The sequence below is a fragment of the Oreochromis niloticus genome, linkage group LG8, assembly GCF_001858045.2.
Source record: "Oreochromis niloticus isolate F11D_XX linkage group LG8, O_niloticus_UMD_NMBU, whole genome shotgun sequence".
NCBI lineage: Eukaryota > Metazoa > Chordata > Actinopteri > Cichliformes > Cichlidae > Oreochromis > Oreochromis niloticus.
In genome coordinates this window covers 11409983-11426842 of record NC_031973.2, presented here as the reverse complement: position 1 = coordinate 11426842, position 16860 = coordinate 11409983, and the positions used below count along the sequence as shown (strand labels likewise).

The window sequence follows — 16860 nt, the reverse complement described above, 5'->3', positions numbered from 1 at the left end:
TATATCAAAGCGCTGCCATTCTTGCAGCACGAGCAGCAAGCGCACGCCGTTGCTATCCTGTAAACAAAACTGCCATGGGATGGGGAGACTAGTAGAATAAACATGACAATGCAGTCTCTCGAAATAGCCAAATTATTCTTCCCACCAATCATAACAAGTCATCAGACGAGGACCCACAAAAGCTGGAGAAAACCCCCCGCACATACTCACACTGTATGTATCGCACCATCGCAGTTACCTTTAGCACCGAGGACGACAGCAAATTGATCACCACAAAATAACAGAAAATTCTCTCAATAATGGAAAACACACAAACTTGAAGGGTAATTACAGGGTAATTGCAGAGTATAAACAAAAACTTGTGTTGCAAACCCGTAATACTTAAATAGGCCTATTGACAGTATTGACTAGCATTTATCAGCAACGCAGAGGAGCGACAACATAAAACCTCGTGTTATTTCGGAGCAGGAACACCTCTGACCCTGCGCAGAGGTCAGCTGCAACTATCGCACATATACGCACAAACACACACTCAAACACTCAAGCTGTCACAAGCGGGGGGAGACCAGCTGTTCCTCATTCGCTCGAAGGCTCCATTCCCTCCACGGGTTGGCTGGCTTTGCAGAAACCATTAATCCCTCTGTGAACGCAACCGATGGTTTGGAAAGATCAACCATGAGAAAACACAGAGGGAGGGGTGAGTGAGGATGGGGCTCGAAAACACTTTTTTTTCCTTCAATTTTTTTTTCCCTCTGAAATAAATACTGAAGTGGAAAAATAGATTTCCCTGGTCGTATTTCCTCGGGGATACAAACAATACAGATTTTTAATGGAGATGGAGCAGCAGACAGTTCATGTAACATCTACCAGGTTTTAAAGGAAACTGGAGATACATGACAGAGAGACAGACAAGTGTCTAAGAATCCCAAAGTTACCGTGAACCACACGGGGTAGGAAAGTTTCTAACCGATTACCACTGATCATGTATTTTACTTACTACAGAACAAATTGTCCAAATGTTATGAATTCATTCAGTTTGTTGCACAATTATTGTCAATAAAATTACAGGTAATAAGCACAAAGGCTACAATTACTACACAATTACTCTTTTAAAAAGGGAAAAAAAGGGGAAAAAACTAAGAGTTAGCACTGAATAAATTACTCTGCAGCTTTAAAGTAGTGAGGGTTTTGCATGTGCGTGATTATAAGGCGTTAATACAAAAGCACATATAGATGTTTATTACAGCTCCATATAATAACTCCATACCGATGATGTGTGAGCTGAACCCTCTTGTCTGTCTCCCCTCATTCATATCAGTGGGATTAGCGAGGATGACACAGACTGTCAGCAACACGTGATGCTTGTATAGTAGCATGCACAAACACATACAGGTGGACAGCAGGCCTCCACCTCTCTAATTCTGCGCCTATTCCTGCCTTAAGCTATTAGCCCTCCACAATAATAATGTGCAACCCATAATTGCATTAAGAACAAGTAAGGAAAGGGTAAACATGCAGTTCAGCCAGGAAGTATTAGGAAAGTTATTTTTGTTGTGTTGCCTTAACACCGCAGGGCATTTGAATTTAAAGAAAACGGAGCCTGCATCATACATATTTGCACATTCACACATCAGAAAAACAATGCAGAGATTTTCGGCTGTGTCCCAGTAGCTCGTGATGTGCCTAGTTTTTAAGTTAGCTGATATTTTTTTTAAAGCAGAGCTAAAACAATTCTACTATAACACTGTCCCAACACTTCCTGACGGCACTTTATATGTATAGTAGATAGTGCTAGTCAAAGGAAGAGAGAGACAAATAGAGGAAACTTAAGGTCTTGTCTCTGTGTCCTGCTGTCAGCTTCATCACATTCAGCCATCCTGATGAAAATGAGCGCTTCCTGCTGTTGAGAGACGGGCATCTGTTGTCTGTGTGCATGTGTGGCAGCATGGTGGATTGTGCCAACCTCGTTCATTGTTCCACCAGCGCGCACACGCACAGCCATATATCGTAATGCATGAATATCTGGAGTTATGCATGTGTGACCATGTTAGCTATAAATCAAAGCGCTTTGCTCCCATAGAATCAAAACCAGAGTGGCTTCGCAGGAAGACAGACGCTACCTTGTTGCTAAAGCATTCGCAAGTACTAGTCTAGGGCCAAAATGACACACAGGGAGTGGTTTCTTTCCACCTAGCTAGGGGGAAAAACATGTACGAGTGCACAGTGAAATCAACGTCAGACACCTGAACACAAAGCAGTTTAGCCAAGGACAGCTGAGTGCACATTAGGCATGCATCCTCGTGAATGTCCTTCCAAACACAGGCAGGGAAATTAAAATCCCATTCAGGCCCCCCATGGGAACCATGCACTGGAAGGTTGCATAACTGTCAGCCACAAACAGCAATGGTTTCCTCTCAGAGGCAAAAAAAAAAGTGATCTGCTGTGTTTTGACTACAACCTGGGCACCGAGTGTGTCACCAAGAGAACAGACTTATTCAGGTAAACACATCAACTGACACATCCCATATGGCTATGAGGCGCTGCTGCCAAGTTCTGGTCTCACTCCTCCCTGTAAGCTACAAGCCCTGCTACCAAAATATACCCCGCCTCCTCCCCACACTGCCTGCTAATTCTCCAGCCCAGAAAAGTACAGCTGAAGATGTTCTGCGGATTATCTCCACAAGGAAACCACGTGCAAGTGTCCACCTTTGTTAATCTACTGAGCACGCACACAATTCAGGCTACAAGCCAATCGCACATACAGCCAGGGAAATGGCTCTTCTGCTTCACGTGACACTGAAAGTTTCACCCACCTGTGCCGCTCTGTGGGATGCCACTGACGGACAACTCCATGGCCAATGCAAGTGCTTCGAGGCCCTCTCCCTACTTAAGGTTGAAGGAAATGGTGCAACAGAGCTTGACTCAACCGTTTAATGCCATTATTAACACTACTTACAGCTTTAGCCAACCAAGACAGCGCCCAGCGGAGAGGAGGCAGGGCCCTCCCACCTGCACCTACATCTACATAAATATTTTAAGAAAGCGCCGATTTCACTTCTGCTCACGTCTTTGTTTTTACAACTCTCCTTGGAGAATAAATTTGAATTTAATGGTACGATAATGTAGATGCCTTCATGCTATGTGTAAACGTCCACTTTAATGTGAGACGATGAAAAGGAGAGTGCTTCGTATTGGGAGAATTTATTCAGGACGTGTAAAAGGAATAACGTGTCAACTTTTCATCAATATGCATGTTTTAACATAAAACGCCATGCATGTAATGCGAGAGGCTCTTCACAGATATACAAGCGCCTCTGCAGAAAAATGACTAGCAATTTCTTGAGATGTACACTGCTCAGGGGGAGCGGGTGGGTAAAAGAAATGATTTCATTTAGTGGCCTACACCGTCTTATTGTTTTCACTCAATTATCTCTGCAAAATAGTAACAAGTGCAAAAAAACTAAATGCGGAGCTCCACTTTCCCGTTTCCTTAAATGTGAAGATTATCTGCCTCTGATTACCACTGAAACCTATGTTGCCTGGCAACACACAATTAAGAAGTACGCTTTCCGATCAGCAGCAAGGGCCGCCCATTATCAGATGAAGTTAGTGAAGCAACAAATGTCAGCGCCATGCAAATGAGTTTGTTTGCTAAAAGTGTTATGGGTACGAACGGTCGTCGCCGTGACCTTGGAGAGACGCGTACGTTTCCGCGAAACTGCGAGAGGAACCCTCCTGCCTCCCCCACATCTCCTTCTCCCTCTTCTGATTCTCACACCTCGCTTCTTATTTCCTTGACAACACATGAAGGGAAGCCACTTCATAAAAGTCATTACTCTATAACAAGTGCAGTGGCCCACAGACCCATTAGAGAGGCCGGCAAGATACAGGGTTACACGGCTGAAAACAAGGTTAAAAGATTTAATTCCTCCCTAAGCTCATCAGCTCTCATCAGCGGGGAAATATATCAACTAGTTAGAAGGAGAAATCAAAATAAGCTGAGATGATGCCTCATTGGAGAATTCACTTGCAGTATCTGGACATAAAACGCTACCTCACTACTTGTGTTAGCCTTGTTTGAGGCCCATTAATAACTGTATTTCCGCAGATCTAAATATAAAAGCACGCTTAGGAAAGCTCCAAAAATATATTAATTTAGTAGTTATTTCCTTAATGGCTCTGTCACTATGAAAAAAGCTACAAAAGCTATAATGAAATTTCAAAGTGAACATCAACTGCTGTTTATAATCTTATATACTGCTTCTTGGAACATGTTGGAAAACGTGTACAATGCAGACCAGTGGACATTTATTTAATAAACTCAATAAATTAGTTAAATTTGAGTTTATAACAAAAGAAGCACTCTTTTAGTTGCGCTGCACTGCAAGCAGGATTTGAGTGGAAGCGTGGAGTCTATAAAAAAACAGTTACCTCCTATAGTCTACGCAAATATACATCCAATTAGTGTAATTGGATTTGAGGCGGTTAAGCCCCAGATTAGGAGAGAGTGCAGCGTAAAATAGAATGACAGTAGCTCTGTATCAAGGAAATAAACTTTTACATATAAGACAAGCTTAACATTGATGTAATTCTGTCACTTAACTCACTCTGTCTAATATCTTACACTTAAATAATCAAAAGTGTTTAAAATGTGCTTTCTAACGTCACCAAACCAAGTGCAGGCAACCTTGAAAAGCAAAGCGGAGCTGCCAACGACTCTAAAAGCACACTCGTGCCTGAAAATAATTCTGACCAACAATTTTAAAAAGGAATAGATGAAAAAATGTTGACCTCAATAAGAGGAGTGCTGCTCAAAAGAAATATTTCAACTTGATGATGAGACAGGATCCCCTCTGGCAAATGACACAACTCTCTTGCAATACATGTATAAATAGTTGCGTAATTCAAAAAAGAAGACCCCTCAGAGCAAAGCTACTTAACTTGTCAGATGCATCTTGCATGCTACTCCTCCATTCAAAAACACTGTCAGTGTGATTTTTTTCCTAGTATGCCAAAATCCATGTCAAAATATGCAGAACTAATATACAGAAGAAAATTATTACCAACTTACAAAAAAAATGTTATTCAGCAATAAGGATGGAAGGTTTGCATAAATTAATGAGAAAAGTGAGGTTTGACATTACTTGTGTCGGGCGTAGTGACCATGGTTGAGACTATGACAGGCGGACCGGTGCGGCGTCCCACCATCTTGTTGTTGTTAAGGTTTTGCGCTTGAAGAGTGGTGGCAGAGCTGACGGGAACTATGGTACTCTCAGGAGCAGCATTGATCCCCTTGCGGAGAAGTTGTGGGCTGTGAAGGGGGCTTGCTGCTCCTACAGGTGATGCTGGGGGAAAGTTGGGGGCTCTCTTCATCAGTTCCATCGGGGAATAGGAGCCAGAGAAGGTTTTAGGTGCAGCTCCAGGGGTGCCTGGAGCAGGTGGAGGCTGGTTTCCGAGAGCAGACATGGCAAGACCGGTGTGGGCATTATACATGGAGAAGGGTCTTCCCTGAGTCACAGCACTGCTATATCCTCCAGGGCTGACTGGAAAAGCTCCAGGTGCTAGCGGCCGTGCTCCTGGGTAGGTGGTGGTTTCCAGGAGATGTTGGGAGGGTGCACTGCTTGGTCTTCTACCCAGAAATTCTCCCATTCTAGGGGAAACTGTCTGGACAGTGGTGGGAGGTTGCTGCATCAGGTTGGGGTCCATAGTCAAACCCTGGGGCTGCACGTAGAGGTCATTGCGGTGGCTGAAGCTATTAGATCGGGCACGTGTTGCTGTCCCACCTGTCTTGCAACTGAGCACCACTCGTGACAGAACACGGGCCTGGGCCAAATTAGGGGCCACAGACCTAACATCATGGTCCTCCATCATCCCCAGTGTGGAAAGGGAATCAAAGCCATGTTGCAGCAGAAGAGTAATTGTGCTTTCAGCCAAGCCTTCCCCTCTTAGGAAAGCCAAGAAAGCAGGGTCCACCATCTTCTTGGGGTCTGCAGCACTGGGTTGGTGAGGCGGCAAGGTGGAGACCATTCCAGCTGTGGCAGCCACCATGGCTGAGCTGGGGTCATAGTGTGGATCATAAGGCAGCCTCTGGGAGGCTACAGCTCCGTAAGCCCTGGGGAAAGCTGCATCCATTCCCTGAGAAGCTGGGTCCACCAACAAACTGGTGGCAGCTGGCTGAAGGGGATCCAGGCGCAAGCTGTTGATACTGTTGTAAGTTTGACGAGCAGACAGCGGTTCAGCAGCGTAAACAGGAAGCGGGGGCTGAGCCCCGAAGATCGCAGTAGCGGGAGAGCTGCCACCAATACGCTGGACGTCTGGGATCATCTTAGATCCCAGAGTTTCCCTGTACAAACGGCTCAGCTCATGAAGTGGAGGGGGAGGCGGTGGCGGAGGAGGCGGGGGAGGAGGGGGAGGAGGAAGAGGCGCGGGTGTAGGTGTAGAAGCAGAGGCCAGTAGAGAGGGTGTGGCTCTTGCTTGTCCTTGATCCCAGGAAGACCTAACCCCCCCAACGCTGGGCCCATAATGCAAGGCTGATCTGCTGAGCAAGTGCTGGTTATCCCTGTAAAACCCAGACTCCTTAGGTGGATGACCAGATAAGGTGGCGTCAGTGAGGTAATAATCCTGAGGTGGTGCTGAGGCCCGGCCTGCCATTAGCTCCTTGAGGTAGAGACTGCTGCTTAGGTCAGGTACAGAAGTTTTCTTCAGTGGTAGCTGCCCATGCTGGTCCTGCTGGATCTGTCTGTACAGAGAGGAGTGGAGGACTGGATCCCGTTTTTCCCCAAGATCTAGGTGACCGTGAAACCAAACTTCTCCGTCCTCCCCACACAGTGCAGAAGAATTTCTACACCCTGCAATGTTACCGCAGTAGTGACAGCGACTTGCAGCCCTGTCGTTCTGGCCTTCACTCCATTCAGGACCACGCTGGCCCAGAGAGCCACCAAAATGCGACTGTTCACTTGCGTTAGGCATCAGTGAAGACAATAAAGACGGCAGCTATAAAGGCGGAAAATAGAGCCAGGTGTTATATTTCAACTCTCCAGTTACACTCACCCCCAATCAAAAGAGAGGAACGGAGAGGAAAAAAGGAAAGGTGAAGCAGGAGGTACCCTTTTACCTGATGTGCAACCGAAAGCCCCCCTCCCCTCCCCTCACTTCTCAGTCTATGCTATCATGTAGCTCCCTGCTGGCAACCTATTTAAATAATTCAGTCCTGGAAACATGAGAAATCTGTGGGGAGAGAGGCCCAACATGATAAAAACACAGAAAGAATACAAACACACAGAAAATTAACACACCTTTAGGTTGCAGCTCTTACTGCAGGGGTCATGCTTGTGCTGGGTATCACGGTTACTTTCCAAGCTAAGACTGAGGGTGAGAAATTGGGGTTAAAAAACACATGCTGGACAATGGCAGCAGAATGGAGGAGGGGACAAGGCGAACTAATCCACTGGGGGTTGATGCACGCCATTGGCAGGCGCAGTCTTCTTGTCCACTGCGTTTGCCACAAGGGGATTAGCATCAAACTAAAACCTGCTTAAATCCACTGCCCCTTGTAACATCACTTGAACTAGATAGTATACACAGCCAACATACTGCTGATACCTCTGGATGTGTTTATAGAGAGTAAAGCTCGAGTGTTTACCGCTCACCTCTCCATTGGCTTGCAGCCGGTATCCCTCTGGGCATTAATGGATCTTCCCAGAGGGACAGAGGAGGTTGGGGACTGACATGGTGTATTTCCCTTAAGAGAGGGGGAGGGGATGGTTACAGTGTCCAGTCACACAAGTACTACTTTATTTAGTGACTGCTAGAAAGAAGACAGGACACCATTGGGCAAGTTCACATATATGAATTCCTATAATCAGCCATGTACTAATAATTGTTTTCCTCATGATTGATTTATACTACGATGAGTAGTGTCTATATGGTCCTTGTAATGCATGATCTTAGAGACACCTACTGCAGTAGGCTGGTGTGTCAACATAATAGTATCTCAACTGTGCACGAGGCACTGAAAGAACATTACAGGTGTGTAGAAGAAATCTAAATAAGTGTGAACTGAATTATTGCATTATTACATGGTACTAAGCCACTATATCTATCAGTTTGTCAGCAGGCATTCTGGTCGATGTGAGCCATCACAATATCATCTGTGCGCGTCATTTTTATCCACTCACAGAACTTACACTTTGCTACTGCACACCAGATGCGCAGCAGAGCAGATGTGGCTTATGAGATGTCACCATCAGCCAGATAACTGCCAGTGTTTACTTGCTGTGATAAGAGCAATGCAAACAGTGGCAGGAGGAGAAGAAAGGAGCTTTGATAAGTGTCTGATAGGAAAAAAGGCAGATAAAGCGAGAGGCTGTCAGTTTTGACTTTACCTTGAAAACAGATAATGTGAAATAGGACAAGGAAGGAAAGGAAGGGAAAATGACTGGACTATACCGAATGGATTGTCACATCTATATGTCTATAGGATTGTTTCTGTTCTGCACTTTACCCCTCAATGAAATAGACACCTCGGGTTTAAAGGAATACCTTTTGCTGCAAGTCTCTAGTGACATCATCTGGATGCTTCTGAAGCTAAGACACTAAGACAGCGTGACTGAGACGGGCTAAATTTATTCCAGTTTAAGACTAACAAGAAACTGCTATAATGCTGTGTCTTTTTATGTTGTCCCACTACCTGTCAAACTGCAGAGCCAAATGCTATAACCGCCTTGTTTTCAACTCCAAGCTTAAATGATGCAATAGTGATAAAATATCTAAACAAAACAAACAAAAAACAACAAGAGATTTTTTAATTATAGAACATCTGAATCAGAGAACATTAAGTAGGTCAAACAAAGAAGAAATCAGAACAGTTTTGTTTCTGCCTGCAGCTCTGTGCAGTGCATGATGTCGCACATCTGAAGAATGCTTTCTTTTATTAGAGGTAACCCATACCTAGCAATTTCCGTGCAGTGATTTCTCAGTCCTGTCCTCTCAGGTCTGAGTCTCCCTGCGCCTTTTTGTCAACTGTAAAACACACCATTAATCACTGTGTTGTATCTCTCTGCGGCGATCGCAGACAATAACTTCTTTTAATAAGCCCCTTCCAGGGCTGTGTGTCACTCAGATCCCCGCTTCCTGACAAAATATTAATAACAATAATAAACATCTCAAGTACGGTCGGACTGGTGTTGCTTACACCGAAACAAGGACGTGGCTTATCATATCTCCCGCAATCTATTAGCAAAAGAAGCTGTGGTAGCAAATTCATCTTGTGCATTTTCCCTGACAAGCCTTTCTCTCACGAGAGTTGCTCCATAATTAAGTGAGCATACTACACTGCACTCATCAAGCAACAGGGATCCTGTGTTTGCTTGTATGAATAATACAATAAAGGGAAACTCCAAATTTAAACACTGGATATGTGGTGAACGGCATCAAAATTAATGCCAAAACCTCGGCTTGCTAGCTCACAGCCAGTCATGCGGCTCTGTGAAAGATCTCTAGGTACAATGTGTTGAACAGACGTCCAGCAACAGTCATGCCTTTGGAGCAATCTGGCCATCTTTCTAGGGCACAGGACGCTAACGGCGGGACTTGGCAGGCAGTGCAGGCAGAGATAGCTGCAGAATGATTTAGATAGCTGCGACTCTACAACTGCCGATCCATTAAACTTTCATAGGGACTTCATAAATTAAAACCATGACTGGAAGAACTTGAAAATTCTACTCAATTACTGTGATTGTACAGTATATTAAAGTTTTAACGAGCCTCTGGGCCTTTTCTCACTCAAACACAAGTACAGGCAGGAAGGAGGGGCGATGAGGAAAGAAAAACACATGGTACCAATTCTGGTCTGATGGCTTTCAGAGGGTTTACATCTGCTGTGTTATCAAGACGCTGTCCTCCGCCTCTTTACCACCTCGCATCTCTGCAGTGCACGGCTCAGCATGTTACACATTTCAAGGATGGGAGGAACGCAGGGCAGAGTGAGAGCCGCTACAGGGCAAGACCTGAAGTAGACTTGGTGAAGCAACTGATTAGAGTTTTGTCTTCCATTTTAGCAGGTTGGTATTTTCCATCTTTGCCTTGTGCACAGCCCCACGCTCCGCCTGCCTATCATTATCAAGCCAGTGGCCCATACTGCATCACAGATGGGGCAGACAGAAGGGAGAGACGACAGCCCGCTTGCATTTTGGAGCTGCAGCTGAGTGAAAGAAGAGGGAGGGAAGGAGAGAGCAAGAGAGAGAGGAAAGGAGAGAAAATGTAATTTTTCTCTAAGTCGTTGATGAAAAATGATTTGGAGTTCGGCTAAATGAAAGAGCGCTTTTTGTAGTTAAAAGCAGAGATGTGGGGGAAGGGTGGCAATATTCTCATGCGCTGAACGCTATAGAAAGCTAACGTTATTTTCTGTGGTGTTAATGCATAGTGTATAAAGGTCAGTACGTCTTCTGGCACTTTTTATTTAAGAATAGTCGCAATCTATGTTTCATCTCCCAAGATAAGCTAGACTACTGATTCATCAGTGTCTTAGACAAGCAGCTGCGCGTAATCCTGATAAAGCACCTATAAAGAAATATAATGCGTAGAATGCAACAGATTTCTTACCCTCAGTGATTACAATTTTAGCTATAAAGCAAAAGGAGAAGGACATAAGAATGACAGCAATTTTCAGCCAGTGGATATGTTGTCAGTGCTGCAAGTGATGCCAGTGCTAGGTAAAAGAGACTTCTGCGATAAATTTTTGTTGACCATATAATGTAACCTACAGTTCGCAACACCATTACCGGCATTCAGGACTTTTTGTGGTTTTTAATCTGTTAATTGCCTCATGGTTGTGTCCCAGTGTTTTATATGTGGTGCCAGCCACAATAGGAACAAATAAGATGCTTTTCCCTCCTGGGTCCTCCACTCTTTTTTGGGGGGTCATTCCCTTACGTACATTCCAATAATTGCAATTTCTGCAATCCTTCTCCAGGACATATTTGAGTCCTTATAATGAGATAATCATTCCTGTTCTCTCACTGACAAATTCAAAAACTGCAGCGAAAAATTAGCTGGAAATGCACAGAACGAATCGACGGTACTGAACAGACCAGTCGAAGCAACGTGTACTTACATTTCCAGGGAGGTGCATGCTACCATGTAGGATTTCAGAGATGTCTGCAATGTACCTACAGTGTAAATTTAACATTTAACAAATATAAATCCCCTGACAGGCTCCAGCCTCGCTATAACCCTGAATTGGATAATGGGTAATAAATATGGACTATCCTGTTCAATTAATGCACTAAGTGAGAAACTATATAGCATACATAATGTACTACATGAAAGCATACCACAGCTGTAATCTGAAAGGAAACATATTCTAAGTTCAAAAATAATTTAGAGTAATCAACTGGCAATAAACTCACAATAAAATATAAGAAAATATTTTGACACCATTCCTGGGATGGCAGTCCTCAATCCTCAATGCTATAAATTCATTGCAGTATGCATGCGAAAAAATAAAAGGTCTGGAAATGGTAAACAATCTGAGCACTGAGTCTACAGCTGCTGATGATCTGTACTGAAAAACAACCCCATTTAAAGCTTAGACAGACAAGATGGTAGTAGTTTGACTGATTTATCACCCAGTATTAGCTACTTGCTGATCAGTCGACACGGGCATTTATAATGGCTAACAAATGACAGTTTTAAAATACTGGAGGCACTACCGCTACTCCTCAGCCTCCTGGCAGTACAATCTTTAGGTAGCACAAATTGCCAGGAAGTACAAATTGACCTTGAAGTCAAGATCACCAAAATATGAACTCGTCCAAGATTTTAGTAGATATATCCAAGGTATCGATTTAAAAATTCTAGGTGACATCTTAACAAGTTCTTGCATTCACAAGATTTTCAGAAAATCTGACCTATGACCCTGGACCTTGAGGTCACTGATATTCAAACTCATCCAAGATTTTTAGTAGATGCATCTATTGGGTGTCCACGCTGACTGATGCATGCACACCCGGCCAACAATCAGCTTCGGACTGAGGTGTAAAATCGGGAGAAACAACCTTCAACCATGTTAGATGTTGGCGCTGTATAATTTGTCCACCAGTGGGGTCCTGTGCAACAACCTTTCGGCAACATGTTTGGAACGCCATAAACATGACAACCAGCTGATCCATGCAGAGTCTGGCAGAGTGTAAATAAATAAGTACACATTTCAAATCTTAGGAAAATCTGTTCATGTATCATGAATTAGCCAACAGATATATTTTTAAACCTTTCATTTCAAGCTGTATTGATTGGGTTCTAGTTTAAAGAAAATGGGCACAAAATAAGCTTCACTGAATAACCAGTTAAATAAAAGATCACCAAGCATATAATTTTCTTAACTGGTGACTCTAAGCTTCTCTGAATCAGTAAAGCTGGTAAGAACACCCAAACAGCTAGTTACATGATTCACGTTGTTTTTCCTCAAGTGCTCAATCCAGTTCAAAGTTCACACTAAGCAGATTCACTATAACGGTTATAAGCAAATGCAATCAGAAACTAGAAAGAACAATTCTGCTTCTATGTCTGCTGTACTACTTTTGTTTTGCATGTAATAAGGATAAATTATATTCCTAATTATTCCACCATAAAGTGCCATCATGTTGCACAACATGAATAAAATGCAGATGCTGATAAAAACATTATCTGACTAGATTAGAGCGGCACTAATCTAACCCAGAGGGAAAAGAGTAATGCAGTCTACAAGAAAAACAACAATCTTTGCAAAGAAAAAAAAAATGGATCAGGAGCAAAACTGTCCTCCCTCCCAGCCACTCGGCCCAGTTGCTGCAGAATGATAAACATTGGTTCAGCTCAAATTAAGCCGAGAACATGAAAGGACCTGAGGCTGGGAGGAACATGGGCCGTGGCAGATCACTCCTCATCTCTTCAGATGACAGAAATGAATCTCTCCACCCCTGAGAGAGAAAGAAACAGAACAAGAGAAAGAGTGAGAAAGAGAGATAGAAAGCATCTCTCTATTCCTCATAAAGCCGAATTAAGGCTGATGCTTCCCAGCAGCTGCTTTGATTGAGCTAACTAGCAGCTTTTGATAAAACATTTGCAACCAGCTCCCTGCCTTCTTATTTGCAGACAGGCCAGATTATGCTAAATACATATCAAGGACTTTAATGGCTTAATCAGCCTTGTCATCTAGCCACCGGGTTTTCAGAGATACAGCATATGTGATCCCACTGCCATAAATGCCAATATAAAGACAGCCAGAATGAACAATTTGGGAAATGCTATAATATATTAAAAAAAAAAATACAATTTGCACCTTGCGTGGCAATGAGAGCTGTCTTGGATATGACAAGAGGTGTATTTTAATGTTGGGAAAACAATGGAAACAAAGGCAAAGGCTCTGTTGGACAGTGCAGAGAGAGTGTAGTCTCAGCAGACGTTTTCAAAAGAGGACGTTCCAGATTTTCACTTGAAAGAGATTGAGAAGAGACAGCACAAATCATGGCTTCATCTGGTCTGTATCTGTTTGCCAACTGCGAGTCTGGTTGAAGTGTGAACCTGGATTAAGATGAGTTACTCCAGACAGTAGCCAAATAGGTCCTGTGAGGCTTTTACCTGCGTGTGAAACCAAAAGCAGCAGATCGCTTCATGTACGCTTTCTCCTTGCTCAGAGACAATCGCCATAGCAGCCTTATCACGCCACTACATGCAATCAGTGGGACAACTCGGCCTGGTCACTGGCTCGTGAACAAATCACAAGCTGTCTTTTTTCCCCCCTTTATGCCCTCACAATGGCAACCGGGAGACTGATGCACTGATCCTATATGACGGCCATCTGGAGATCTTGTGTGAGTTTTCACGCCGGCACGCTTGTGTTTGCGAGTGTGCGAGAAGGAACGTCGGCAGGTAAGCTCACCATGAAGCAGCTCTGCATGCATCACAGCAACACCTGTTACCGTCTCTCTATGCGTCTCCTGTGGGCTTTGCGCTCAAGCCAAGCAGACAAACTGTTGTTCCCTCAGGAATGACTAACTACCTCAGCTGTCTGATTTGTGCAAATTCAGCAGCTGGATCTAGACTGCAATGATAATCAGGAAGTTATTTCAACCAATAGAAAAACTCCTCCTGTTACTTACGACTCACCTCTAAGGTCAGGTGATTATTAAAGAATTATTGTTTAATTATTTTTTGGGATTTTTATAATAACGAAATCTCCTTGTTGTGCTATGTATTATAAAATTTATTCAAAACTTTAAGGAAATCTTGAAAATTTCATTGCTTATTTATTAGTTAAAAACAGGATTCATAAGGCTGTCATGTCATGTTGCTGAGCAGCACTAAGAAAACTGCTATCACTGCTTTGTCCAAAGGAAACAGCTTGTGATCAGCAGCAATCCTAGGTAGTGAAAAACCTCCATGTTAAAACAACAGTTCAGCAGGGGGTTATGTACTGTATTGTTTCTTGGCCGGGACAAGTGACTTCCTGGAGTTTTTGCATGTTGACTGGCAAATGGTCCTGGCCAAGAAATCTCCGCAAGTTTTACAGGTGGTGAAAGTTGATTTGGGCAAAGCAAAAGCAGCTTTTTTCCCTTTCCAATCTTTATGCTTAGCTAAGCTATCCAGCTGCTCGGGGCAGCTTCCCAGTTTGGATTTTGGAAGGAAGAGACTCCCTCTCCACCTTCCCTTATCCCTTAAGAATGCTGCTCCAGGCATGTATTTATATGCCACCACTGCTTGTCATTAAATGTTGTCTTCTCTCTCCTAAAGTTTTTTTTGTCCCAGTCTCTATATGTTCTCCCTTTTTTCCCCTCTTCTCTTTCTGCTTAACCCCCCATCCAGCCATGGCAGATGATGGCCCCTTTGAGCTTGTTTCTGCTGTTTAAATAAAGCATGTGGTAACTCTGAGTGCAAAGGGAATAAATTTGCTATTGCCAAAACCCCCCAAAAACAAAAATATAAATGAATTAAAATGATTTGCCTGTTCTCCATTTCAAGGTCATCTTCTTGGGCAGCACTGCACCACTTATAAAGTTGATGCTATTTTCAGATCTCCCTGTGAAAGTCCCCTATTAACCACTTTTCACTTCTCTGTCAGGGATTTCATCATGGATCTAAAACTCGCGCACACAACAGACATCAACGTCTGAGTAAAACTAACCCACCTGTCACGTCAGGGATCGTCACGGGTGATCAGAGCTGGTTCTGATACAACCGAGAGACCAAACAGCAGTCTTCTTTACGAGAAAAGCCGGATATCTGGTGCATAAGATTAAAAGCACAGCCAGGAGCGTGCTTATTAAGATGTGCACTGTTATTTCATCCCCCAGGGTCAGACTGTCAATATGGAGTTCTACCCAAAGGACTGAGTTATTTTCTATCGTGTGCTTTGAAAAACACAATATTGTAGCTACAAAATGTCTTTGCTCATCCGCTCCCCTATATAACGGATGTGCCTCCCTGTGACTGTCTTTTCCCAAAAATAAAAATTCAAGTTTGACACCCGGGGTTTTGACACGCTAAAGGAGATCCAGTGGTCAGCAGCTGTAGTGGAAGTGGGCAAGCACTGCCCAAAGAGAAATTAGCCAAACTTAAGTCAGGTGTTGACCTTTTTATGCGTGTAGTCAAAAAACTTTATGATTGGACCTCATGGCATTTAAAATGTTGTTTTAAAAGTCAGGTTCTCCCTATTTCTTTCTCTCTCATTAAAATTTAGCTGTGAAGGTAATACAGAACTGCATACCTGTTAGTGTAGTCAAAGCTATAAAAACAATACCATTATTATTAGACTTGTAAAAATGACTAAATAAATAATAAAGGGGTTGATTTCATGATGACTAGTTGCTGAACTTAAAGATTTGCTTTTATTGGCTCAGGGTTGTAAGGTAATTTCCTAATGCCAGTATATATTTCCAAATGCTACATCACAATCATCGTTCTATAGCAGCGGCAGACAAGGTTTCTTGGTCCTGACTATATGCTGGAAGTGTGGCATATGTCCTTCATTTCATGTGCATAACACTGAGGTGCTTACATCATGCTGCAAAACAAATATACTGGCACTGGGGGTAATGGTGCGTCTAGCTTCATTTTCCAGCACTGCAGTCATGTCTGCCTCTCTCTGCGCTGGCTCCAGGAGGGCCTAGCAGCTTAACAAGCCTCTTGGGGACCCAGACAGCAGAGAGGAGATGATTTTACCTCAGGACACAGTCTGACAGACCCATACACACAAACACGCATGCACACACACACACACATACACACAACACAAAACACACGCTGGGCAGTCAAACAAGTGGATTTAAAAATGCACATTCACAAGGCTTCAGATACAGTTTATACACCCACACAAAAACTCATATTCCTTGTTGCCTAGGCTTACTTTGTAGCTATGCGTGCAGCAGGGGGTTCCTCTTGTATGTTCAGGCCTTTCAATACAACACCACAGCTCTATAATCCACCACCTAAAGCTTAATAATCACTGCAGTTCATGCTGTAAAATTGGCTGCTTTTTAACAGGCGTGACAGGATGGAAACCATTCAATCCCCTGCGGTAATCTAACTTGAGTTCAGATGTTTAGAGATTCTCCTTAACCATAAGTCACATAACAGACACTCCTACACAAACCAACCACAGCTCGCAGAGAGGCCAGAGTAAAGCAGTAATTTCATTTACATCCACCGGGTGAATGTTTGCTGCTGAGGTCAACATTCATAGACTGGTTACTGTAGTATCTGACATGTGCTGCGTGCCAGCAGAAAATTATAGCAATCAATAGACACTGATCGCCGATAGGTGCTAGGGTTTTGCTAAGAACAGCAAGATTAGGCGGTCAATGAAGACAGAAGGAAAAACACAAA

At 43.4% G+C, this 16860-nt stretch overlaps 1 protein-coding gene across 7 annotated transcripts in view; it reads right to left on the bottom strand.

Annotated features, from left to right (window-relative positions):
- ctbp2l (C-terminal binding protein 2, like) overlaps window positions 1-16860 on the bottom strand; it is a 94254-nt gene that overhangs the window by 36638 nt on the left and 40756 nt on the right. For 2 of the 7 annotated variants that reach the window (XM_013269512.3, XM_013269513.3), the window contains exon 1: window positions 5145-6984. The exons of 3 other annotated variants lie outside the window; for them this stretch is intronic. In XM_013269512.3, coding sequence (XP_013124966.1) covers window positions 5145-6969 — 1825 coding nt within the window. In that variant the 5' untranslated portion in view covers window positions 6970-6984. Of the gene's footprint in view, window positions 1-2813; window positions 2869-5144; window positions 6985-12880; window positions 12957-16860 lie in introns of those variants that run through there. 2 more of the 7 variants (XM_005471406.4, XM_005471407.4) reach the window with 2 other exon arrangements.